At 28.8% G+C, this 12416-nt stretch overlaps 1 protein-coding gene across 1 annotated transcript; it reads right to left on the bottom strand.

Moving 5' to 3' along the window:
• Positions 1 to 2068: 2068 nt before the first annotated feature.
• On the bottom strand, positions 2069 to 10993 carry LOC148272568 (uncharacterized). The gene is made up of 7 exons (XM_088239865.1): positions 10822 to 10993; positions 10290 to 10380; positions 9978 to 10161; positions 7935 to 8248; positions 6676 to 6847; positions 6422 to 6536; positions 2069 to 4614 (listed from the first exon to the last, which is right to left on the bottom strand). The coding sequence occupies exons 3-7, from the start codon at positions 9994 to 9996 to the stop codon at positions 4365 to 4367; spliced, it is 870 nt and encodes a 289-aa protein (XP_088095991.1). The 5' UTR covers positions 9997 to 10161; positions 10290 to 10380; positions 10822 to 10993; the 3' UTR covers positions 2069 to 4364.
• Between the last annotated feature and the right edge of the window lie 1423 nt (positions 10994 to 12416).

Here is a 12416-nt window from a genome sequence, read left to right as displayed (position 1 = left end):
AGCTATTCTTTAATTTTAATTGTATTATTTTACTCTATTTTCTTAGGTACTTTAAAAAAAATATATTTTTAAACCATTTTTACCTTGTTTTGTTGAGTTTTTTCTTTTCTGTCTTCTTAATAATATTTTTCAAAGCATCAAAAACAAAATAATATATGTTCATTACTTTATACGTATACAGTTTTATGCCTGTACTCTTTTATTTGATTATCAATTAAAACTAATGTCTGAGCACCCGATGACAAACTATTTTTTAATTGTTTATCGGGACAAAATATGTTTTAATACGTTGTTTTCTTTATAATGTATCAATATTTCAATAATGTGTGTAATTTATTGAACAAAGACTATGAAAATTGATATCTCAACAGAGAAGCTCTAGAAACAAATGAAAAAAAAGGAAAAAATCACTCACAGAGATCCGAACCGATAGCTGCTAACTCATGTCAAATATTTTCCTCTCAATTATTTGTTCATTATATATATGGCCTAACCCAATTACGAGAGTTGAAGAAACTTAATAAAAAGAGCATAAAACTATGTAGCAAAGACAAACAAGGGCAGTAAAATAATGGTATACAATATATTCACAAAAATGTTCCATGATCGATATATAAGACTTCGAGCTAGCCCAAGCCAATCGAACTTCATCCCATACTGGGGTTAATAGTGAAGAGATCTATAAAAAGTCAGAAGATCTATCTCAAATAATTCTAAGTTGTGCGACAAATTCATTAATCTACACATTCTGGACATTGAGGCATAAAAACAAAAGTTGCACTTCGAAGATTTGATAAATAGTAGATTTGTTCTTCTGGTGACATGGTTGGGAACATGAAAGAAAATGATTGCAACAGAGATGGGGCATCATTTATAGCATTAAGTATTTTGAAAATGCATATAAGGTCCATCTCCATTATACGTCTTTCCAATGAAGACAGATTTCTCTATTTCAAAAAAGAAATAATTACTCCTTTGCAATCCGAGCAACCATGCCACTTTTCTTAGAAAATGGTGTTGGATAGACTTAATATGGTCAATATGAGTCCAGTAGAATGGAGACCGAATTGGAGAAGCATGTTCTAGATGGGGTCGAATGTTGTTATTGATGAAGGCGAATTGCTGTACATGCGAGATTTGAGGTAGCCCCATAAGAAAAAATTGCACACGGTAAGATTTTGGGGGCCAGTCTATGTCACCAAAGCGATTTATTAATTTTCTGTAAAAATGCTCCTCACTCAAGGCATTGATGCTCTAGCGGTGTGTACTGTGGCCCCATGCTGCAGTAAACAGGTTCTGCTATTGAAGTCATTATATTGGTGCAGCTCCAGTATAAAAAAAGTTATTTATTATTGCGCAATATTATTCTCAAGTCCCTGTTTCGCAGTTACCAGCAAAAATGACAAAATTAAATGTCAGCCGGAAACACCAAACTGTGATCTTCGAGATATGAAGTGGCTTTTCATAAACTTACTATGGGTTGTTCTCGCTTCAGTAGGTCATATTTTCTTTGTTGATATACTCGACAGTGTGAAAATGCCTCTCGTAACTAAAAAAAAATATGTTCAAACGTGTCTGCCGTTCCAAGTTTTGAGGAAATTGAGGCTTTACGTATTTGGTATTTTTTTACCGTGTATTTATCAAAACAGTTTTTTTGTACATTTTAGATGTATTTATTAGAGTAAGCTGTTTAGAAAGAAAACAATTATTTATCAGGTTGTATTAAAAATACACAGTTTTTAATTTTTGCTAGATACATATGCAATACATATACAATCCATATGCAATCATCTTCTTTCAACTGCCGGATGATTCGCAGCTTGTAGAGATGAAATTTCAATTCTTTCTTCAAAATGTTGGGTACCGAAGTGTTTTTAATGCCAGCAGATGGTGCAACCTTACGGACAGATTTGTAGGTAAGGCGATCACGCTATGTAGGTAAGGCGATCACAGGCGATCGTTGCTAGTTTAGGAACAATGGAATATTGCATATCGTCATTTTTTTATACTATATGTGAAACAGAAGAAAGGGAATAATGCAGGATTATAAAAAATTATAATAAACAAATTTGTATAAATAATATATTAGATTGTATAAAAATATAACAAACTATGTTATAATTAAGTATTGTACCTAATCAGTTTTGTTTTTATACATAGTTTTAAGTCCATATTTTTCATTTTGTCATATTAATGATAAATTTATTTTATAAATAATAACACCGTACTATAGTATATACACTTAAAAAATACACACATTTTACAATTTTTTAAATATGAATATGATTACAGATAATAGAGATAATAACTTTTCTGAAAATACCAAAGTCAGGAATTCTATAAACAATTATGAGTTTTCTCAGAAATAAATATTATTTTCCTAATGTCTTTCTTTAAAATGTAACATTTAAAAAATATAAATGGGAGAAATATTTACAATGTTTGACATTATTTTGCATTTAGGAAGAATGAAGGCACCATTATACATATAAGAGGGTTTGAGATAATTGTATGTATAAGCATACAGAGATTGTTGAAAACTTTTGTAAAAGTGCTAATTCACTCTACACAATTAATAATTTATTTATTGAAAGTCAGTTTTTTTTTATGGAAATGAGTTTCATAAACCATAAACATTTATTGAATCATTTCAAACAATTGTAAAATGTCTTGTCATTGATAGCATTAAAATATTTACAAGACCTTAGTTTTTATTTTAAAAATAACACACAAGGACATTTTTTAGATGTTGTTTTAAAAAATATTTTTTTAGATGCAGTTACAATACAAAACATTCATAAATAATATATTCAATTTATCAATAAAAAAAAGTGATAAAAGACACATTTAAATATATGAATATAAATAATCTTAAAAATAAATAAAATGGTTTTAAGTTAAAGCACCAGTATAAAAATTTCTTATAAATACATTAACATTTAGCATATTCATATTATATTGCAGGATATCAAAAATAAGCATCATAACTTTATCATGCTATATACTTTATATATATCATATTGTGCTATTTGCATTTGAAAAAACTTTGCCTATTTTTAAAGATTATTTGTTACTTACTGTAACTAAAAAGGATAGTTCTTTTTATTTGAGATGTTACACTGCAACGTATTGTAATGTAAAATACTGCAAGAGTGTTAGAAAGTGCTAATGACACATGGCACAAGAAATACACCATAATAGTTCAAATTGAAAAGCTCCCTTTGCACTCAGTGAAATCAGCCTATTACCTTAGTAGAAAACCCATAAAAATGACCTACATTAAAAAGTCTACATTATTGAGAATATTTTTATAAAGCTGCATCAACATCGTACATTTATAAAGCATAATAATATATATGTAATATATATTTTAATTAGTTGAAATATTTTATAATAAGATTGGCCCCTAACCACCAGAATATGACAAAGCAGATCTAACTCATTTTATTTAACGATTTCTTAAATAAATCACTAACCTAACTTTGGTTACAAATTACAATTAATTCTGTGAATTGTATTCAAAACTTTGGGGAAAGTTTTATCGAAATTGCACAATTAAGGCTGTTCATAAGAAAGTTACTTATTAAAGGCACTTGTACCTATTTTGTAATATTCTAACACATAATTCACAACCCCTTTAAATGGATTAAAACAATGCATACATTTATTTATAAACGTTCAAATATAATAAATATATATATATTATTGTGCACTTCAGCTATCCAAGAACAAAACACAGTTTGTATATATGCATGGACTATTTTTTTATAAGATACAAGAGAATCATAAATTATATTTCTACATGCAAAAGAGAATCACACTTTGACTTTTTCAAACACATATACAACTATTTTAATCGGCGGGTCAAAAAGAATACCACAAAAATGGGACATCTTCAAACAAGTGTTGCCTAGCTGAAGAAAAAACAATGCTGAATTTTTTTTCATTTGAGTAAATCAATACCAATTTAAAACTATTTTTCTTACACAAAGTAGAAAAATATATATATATATAGATATAATGTATGTATGTGCTCTTTAGCTGTATTTATATTATTATCTGTTAATTTATTGTGAACTGTTTTGTAAACAAATAAATAAATAAAGTTTTAAAAAATGTTATGATTTTAGATTGTTGAATGAAGGATGATACTTAAATTATTTGAAATGAAAAATTATTGCATTCATAATATTTAAGAAAACAACTGATGATACTAAATCAAAATCAGCAAAGGATTTTTTTTTTAAATAAAAAATAATATTATAAAAATGTCTATTTTGTTCATTTATAAAATAAGTTTGATATTTTTCAATATTGAAGTCTTTTCTCTTGAATACAAATAGTATTCAAAGTATATAGTTTAGTCACATATAAAGACATTCATTTAATATTTCATTTTTAAGATAATGTGGGTTATTTTGAACATATTCATTGAGATTATATAGAGCTCGCAGGAGCCCTTCCTTATTTACAATGGAGTTTACAAGCAACTCCTTTTCCTGCAGACGAAACCACATATTGTCCATTAAGGTTTCTAATCCATTTGGAAGATCGTAACGTATCCCTGGATTTATGTGCATCAGATAGTCGTTTGTATCATTAAGTACCGGCAGTCTAAAAAATAAATTCCCAAAATTAAGATATAATCAGATAAAATCTTAGAGTAATAACCTAATAGAGTCGCCCGTATGGACAAAAATTATTCTATGATTATTGTCAACGAAGTTAGCTACACATCACAGTAATATTACGGGCTGTAAGTACTTGTGTTGAAAATTTCAAGGTCAAACCGAAACCATCCAGAAGGGCCGTTACATACTGTCGACTGGTCGCCGGAGACTTAGTCGACGGTTACTTTGACTTTCTACAGTTTAATAGGTGTTTGCGCACTTGGTCGCCGGTCGCCCAGGAGACTCGGCGACTCACCGCGCAGTGGCGATTAGACGTTTGTTCTTAAACTAAGAATTTGGAACGCTTTTGTTCTATGCAATAGAGCTTAAGGGTTTTTCTAGAGAATTATTACTCTGAGGATACCATGTATTTTATGCTTTTAATCTTATAAAAAATATTAATAGCTCCCTAGCGGGTTGAATCCAGTCCTTGTCTACAGAAATTTTGACAAACTCAAAACATTGTTAGATAAATACTACTTGAAGCGATGCAGAACACATAGTATATTTCACATAGACAAATTTGTTTACATTCAATGGTCAATTAATTCAATGACCCTTTTTATAAATGTCTGATTAAATAATTATGACGTCAAGTTTGAAATACTAATTGAAATAATACCGAAACTCGTACAACGAAAACAATATACAGTATAATTTATACTGTATATTATTACTCAATTTGAGTAACTTAAACATATATTTTAATGATCATGTAGTAAGTAGTGCATTAGTTTACAAGTATCATTTCGATGGGCATAAAATACTGTTTTCAACTACTATGTACTGGCTGAAATAGCAATATGATTTTTTCTGAGTAAAACATATTACAAAAAGCAATTATAAAACAAGGAAGTTGTGCTATGGGAAATTGGATAAAGATTTTTTTTTCTTATATGTGGTAAAAATTAAAGCATTTAACTGTACTGCGAAGTTTCTTGAAAATGTGTGAAAAAATTTATAAAAACGATTTTAATAAAAATGAACAACTTTGATCTACGTCACAAGTTCACTCTGATAAACCAATGATAGTGTTGTGATAGATTTCCGGTTTCCGGGAAGCCAACGCTCACCAATTAGCAGAACTCTCCAATGAGAACTTGTGACATCACGTGCAGAGTAATTTCAAAATTACAAAACTTTATACAAATTTATGTTTTGGCTATGTTTGATAATCTATTAAAAAATATATTAAAAAAGCCACTGAACAAAAACAACTTTGTCTGCATTACTGCATTTTTAGATATGAAAGAGTAAATAAATTAACCAGATTAAGCGAAGTATTTTTGTACAGGCATTGTCCATGAAAATAAAATAGGATAGAAATATAAATGAGATAAATTTTAAATGGTTTTTACATCTGTTGAATCACTGATAGTTTTATGGCATACGTCTTCAGATCACCCAAATGATGGACATTGTAATGCAGTTAAATAAGAAAATTATTAAAAGATAAAATCAATTATTTTACTAAGACCTTCGGCCGTAGAAATCATATTTTATAAAAAATATATTATTAGATCAAGTGGCTTTCATAACTATTTTCATAGCTAACATTAAAGTTCGAGAACAGATGCAGCAGCCTCCTATAACGAGCGTTTTGAGGGTGCGGTGATTTACCTGGCTTGGACACATTATGCAGAGGCCTCAGGAGAGTCGTAACCCAAGTTGGTTATGACAACATGCTCCTCTTAGGAGCGTGTGGAAATCAGCAGTGGAAAAGAAGAAGAAGATTGAAAATGGTCACTTACCGAACAACAAAGAATTTTTTATATGATGTAGCGGTAGTATTATATGATATGAGTTTCATTGCATGAAGTGTCAGTCTGTCAAGAGGGTTAGGGTTTTGATGAGAAATTTCTTCGGCTGAAATTAAGAAATTAATTATATTTTTTAAAAATTATGAGACAAGACATAATAATAGTTTAATTTATGTTTCTAGTTGACAATCATTATGGCTATGTTTTTATCCTGTTAGTTTATATTTACAGATAAGCATACTAACCAGAAGGAACTCCAGTGGACATGTATTTCAATGAGGCTTGATAGAGAATTTCAGCGCACTTAGTAGCAATTACAACAACAAAGATTGTTTCATCTTGTAATAATGCTTCCACAAACTCAAACGGAGACTTGGCTATTTCATTAAATTGCATATTGTCATAAATATCATACACCTGAAAACAAACCAGATTAGGAAATAGTTATAAAACTAGAAAGCATAAATGAGACAAACTATTTACTAAAAAATGTTCAAAAGAAGCCCACGTATCTTTTTCTTGAAGAAATAGATATTTGAGTTCATGATTTATCCAAATATTAATATTTCGGTGCTATTTTCAGCTCGCATCTGTGGTAGAAAATAAGAATTTATTTTGTGGTAGAGTGGGGTTCAAATCTCGGTTCCCTGGTTCATTTTTTTTAATTAGATAATATTAAATTTATGTTTTCATATTAGCACATTTTGAAATTTTTAATACCTATAATATTCTTCCAGTAGCATACCCACACATAGGTCATGTCTTTGTAGATTTTTTTTGTTTATGTGAAGAAACATTTAAAAGCAAAATAAATCCACGACATTACCATGGGACCACAACCCAGTTCTTATATAATAAGTTTGTGCACACAGATAATTTATATTGGCGGGTTATGTGGTGTAATGATTAAGACACTTTCCTCACAAACAAAGGTGCTGGGTTCGATTTCCAGTGAGATCACAATAATGTAATTGTAATTTTCGTCAAGCCCTGCTGTTGTTTATAGTCACGAAAATGAAACCAATTGAGTGCCGTTTTCACAAAGTGAAATAAATATCTACAAAAAGTAAAATTTTCAGGAGGTAATATTTTATATGCCTGCACCTATGCATAGGTTATGTTATTTCTGAAATACTTTCATATTAATTTTATATTCAGGTTTTCAATTATGACTGGATTATTATTATTGTTACTAATTATTACTTATTGTTCAGGACTGGATTTTCGGTGGCGGGAGGAATTTGAGTAGGAAATTCCTTGATGATTTTTCAAATATTTTAGTTTGTCCCATGTAAATCAAATGTTTGTCTTTGTTTGTTCGTTTTCTATTGATGTGCCATGTGTTATTTTATAATGATGTTTCTTATTTTGTATAATGTTTGCTGTGCTTTGTTTAGGTTTATATTTGCCCCAAATCAACATAGAACTTTGGTACCACGGAGTTAGGGCTTAAGTCTCAAAAATTAAAAATTTAATGTAATACTGTGAATAAATAAATAAATACCTTACATCCTGATTGGGTAACTAAATAATGTCTCAATTCAACCATGGTATCCATAAATGGTTGACAATCACGAGCATATAAAAGAAATATTTTTCTAACATCTTTATTCTTTTCATGTTTACTGTGGATTTGCATTTCTTCGGCAGAACTGTTCCAATCGCTATCTGGTTTTCTTTGCATAATAAAGCAATACATGACGGACACAATGAAAGTTAAAAATAAAATTAAACCAACTAAAATTATCCAATTGAAATAGGTGAATGTCGATTCTCCAGTAAATTTATATTCCGACATATCAGGAGGTTTGAAACGTTCTGAAAATAAATAAAATTTATGATAATGTATAATTGAAAATATTGTAACTCAATAATTTCTTTGGAACATAATTTTCCATTCATTAGAAAATATGTCTAAAAACAAAAATTAGCAAAATTGTGTAAATTGGCACAGCCTAAAACGCCATAAGCTCATGAATATATTATGTAAAATGCAACTTTTTATTTATTTATATTAAAAATTCACATACATAATTATTATTATTTAAGATAAAGAGAAACAAAGAAGAAAGAAAAAAACAATTCAAATATATGAATTTATTCGTTTGCATTGATGGAACAATAATATAGGTATACAAAAGAAAAGTTATATTAAACATCCATATAACTTACTTCATAAAATAGGTATACAAAAGAAAAGCTATACTAGGCATCAATAGAATATACTTAATAATATATATATATATATATATATATATTTATACAAGAAAAATTATACTAAGCATCAATAGAGTATAATATTATAGATAAAGAAAAAATAGTTATACTAAGCATCAATAGAACATAATCCATACTAATTATATGAAAAATAACACTCTTCGAAGAATACAGATTACCTATAATGACAGTTTTAGTGACATCGATATATTACACTGTAAATACCATATTCTTATCAGATCTGTTAGACATTTTAAATTTATCTCCTGCTTTAACTTTTAATTTTAACTTTTAATTTTATCTTTCAATTTCAACTTTTGAATTCTTAATTTTAACTTTTATTTTAAACTTTTAATTTAAGCTTTCACTTTTAATTTAAACTTTTAATTATAACTTTTACTTTAAGCTTTTAATTTCAATTCTTAATTTATACTTATTCATTTGTACATCTACTACCTGCATCTAATTAATTATTGTTGATTGTGAATTTTTACTAAGAAATATAAATGTTCATGGAAGCAGAGAGAGGGGAGGAAAGTAGAGTTAGAGCTATACAATGTTTTCTCCCTTTTATGTACTTTTTATTTAATATTTATGTATTTTTAGAATTTAATTATTTTTTCCCTTCTCCTCCTGCATTCATAATAAATTAATGTGAAAGCTGTAATTGGTCTTACTTTTTTTAATTGTTATTTTGTACCTTGTATTTATATAAAGACTGTATGATTTCCTTAATAAATAAATAAATATTATAAATATGCAAGTGTGTTTGTTTGTTTGTATTTCCGTCACATCTCAACGGAGCGACTGATTGAAATATTTTTTTGCATAGAGATAGCCAGAGAGGTGAGAAGGAAAATAGGTCACTTATTTTTCATCCAGAATTAAAAAAAGGACAATAAAAAAAAAAAAAACATCAACAATGAGCAACATTATTTGAAAATGAGTAGGCGGTAAAGTGGGATGTCAAGAAGAACAAATTAGAAATGAATTCTTTAAATTTCTATAATTGACTTGCTTTATCTATGATAAGTTTGGTTTGACTTTCGTTTTAGTTTTGGATTTGTGAACAGAATAACGATGCGACGCCGCTACGGACTGATGAATCGTTGTATTTTTTTATAGTAAAAGTTGGAGTACCGGCAATTGATAAATGGTCTCAAAAAATAAATAATTTCATCAGGAAAATTCTGATTGCTAAACGACAAAAAAAAATAATTGCCTAACTAATTGCACACTACCACATGAGCTTAGCCGCGGGTAAAAGCTAGTAATAAATATATACAAAAGAAAAGGTTTAAGAAAATTCTACTAAAATAAATGTTCATACCGATAAAAGATGTCCACATACAATCACCAAAGAGTCCATCTTGGAGACTGCAACGCCACTCATCTCGTAGAGAAAGATGTATTGAATAATTTCCTTCTGTTAAATTCCTGTATTCGCAGGAAATTTTTTGGTTAGAGAGGGTACAATTTTCTGTTATATCTATTGGATTGAATGAAATTTGCTCCTGAAAATAAGCATTGCTAAGTGTTATTATTTTATAGTTTTCTCAACAACCAGAACCGATTTCCCAAGAATTAATGTTTAAAGAAAAATACACAGTAATATTTATATAAAATAAATATTTGAACTAACCCTACTATCATATTCTTCCAAATGCACAAGAAATGATTCATTATCACTTGGTAAAGTGTTAGGTTTAAATGTCCAAACGAGTTCAAATGGCCTAGAAAAAAAGAGGAAAAAATATTTAATACACCCAGGAATAAATATCAACGTTCATTAAATTAACTTTGGCTGATAAATTAAGCATTGGCAGATGCAATCTTCCCTCAGTCTCTATGTCTATTTATTCAATTCATAAATGAGAAATCATCAATACATTTAAACAAAAGACTATTGTTTAATGACCCGTAATAAAAATAAAGAACATTAGAAGTACAGGTCATAACATTATAGATGGTCAAATGCACAAAAAGAATTTTAATTTGTAAAAATATTACTGAATTTATAATGATTAAATTAAGCAAAAGAGATGTGTGATGTGCAAAATGAATAAAACAAAAATTGCGGCTATAAAAAATAGAAATATTGAACTAAAAATAAAACATAAAAATTTAAATAAGAAAATTATTTCAACTTGTCTGTAGTTAAAAAAACAACTTACTCTTGATTCAATGGTACAAAGACCGGTGGTCGAATTACAAAATCTTCCAGGGTATGATTATTCACTAACCACTCATAGTAAGTAACTGGTCGGTGTGAGTTAGACCCGGAATGAGGTGCGAATGTTAGGGAGTAACATCCACTGAACCAGTACAGCAAGCAAAAGTTTACTTTGAGCTATAAGATAAAAAAAATCATTACAGATATATATAATTCTATTTAGTTTTAAATAATAATATCGATCCTCCTGATATCATAAATTCACTATTTTTGTATGATCCTTTTACATTCACAAGAAAACAAATGTTATTTTCTTCCTACATAAGTATTTTATTTAGGAAACCAATAGATCTACATGTGTATATCGTGGGGTAATTACTATAACTAGGTAACTCCGAAATCAGCATTTGTGAGTTATAACTAAAAACATTATTTTTCCTCCTCCACGAATGCTACAAATAGACAGCTTGCCCACCACATACCGCATCTGAGGATATAAGTCTCCTTGGCGGTGCCCACAAACATGGAAAATTTGCTCATTGTCAAACGAGAAAGGCTGTCCAAAGGAGCTCTTTGAAATCTGGTAGCCTTAGCATCTTTGTGCTGAAAGAAGGTAATCCAGAAGTACATAATATGTACTTCTGGATTACCTAATCATCATAATTTGATTTGATTGAATCATGACTTGTCTATTGGTAGCACTCACGGAGGAAGATATAAATATGTGTAATTACCCCATGATATTATGACTAAAATATTCCATAATATAGATGGAACTAATAACAGATTTTCACATATTATTCGATATATTACGTACTTAAGTTTTAAAATAAAGAAATAAGTAAACATAATACTATTAAAATAAAATAAACATACATACTTAATATAATGTATTTATGCAGAAGGTTGTTAAAAATAATCATTTTAACAACTAGTAATTCTTTACTAATGCATATTGTATACAATACAATTTTTTTTAAATGATTTACTATCAATTTAGACGCTCCACCTAAATGGACGTTTGCTTTACACAAAAAACAAAAACCATTGCTATCCCACGAAAGGATAAGATAGACAGCATATCTTTTGGCAACTCATTAAATATCTTTAGTCCTTTATAGTGCATATTGTTCTAGTTGCCTTAATTCTTGTTTTTGGGAGTCTGAAATATTCACCTCCCCTCGTTCAGTTAAAGCATGTTCAGCACCGTCAACATATTTATGTTGAATCTTTATATTTATATCTGCTACATTTCACTGCGTTTGCATGCTTCTATTCTGAATCTTTTACATGACAAAGTGATTTTCACTGCTAAAAAAGAGAACACTAGAACAGTAATTAAAATGCGGCAAACAATCGCCTTAAATGACTGTTTCACTATTTAAGCCACTAAATGACTGTTTCATTATTTATTTATTTATTATACAATATATATGGCCTGAGCCAATCTTAATTTTATATGAAGAAACATAATGTACAAGAAACTAAACACAAAGAACATAGCTACGTAGCAAAGACAAACAAGGGCAATAAAACAATGGTATACAATATATTCATACTATGTTCATGTTTATCTCCTACTTTTTATAGCTATAA

This window comes from Micrasema longulum, unplaced genomic scaffold (assembly GCF_059751315.1).
Source record: "Micrasema longulum isolate JH-2025_06_02 unplaced genomic scaffold, ASM5975131v1 h1tg002286l, whole genome shotgun sequence".
Lineage (NCBI taxonomy): Eukaryota > Metazoa > Arthropoda > Insecta > Trichoptera > Brachycentridae > Micrasema > Micrasema longulum.
Note: the sequence above shows the minus strand (reverse complement) of the source record. Positions and strands in the feature narration are given on the sequence as shown.

Bases quoted from the DNA above. Each gene is read 5' to 3' on its own strand.
- LOC148272568 (XM_088239865.1), bottom strand. The intron at 6,537-6,675 runs GTTAGTATGCTT...TCTTAATTTCAG, and splicing joins GTCCACTGGAGTTCCTTCTG to CCGAAGAAATTTCTCATCAA. The intron at 4,615-6,421 runs GTAAGTGACCAT...TTTATTTTTTAG, and splicing joins AAAAAATTCTTTGTTGTTCG to ACTGCCGGTACTTAATGATA.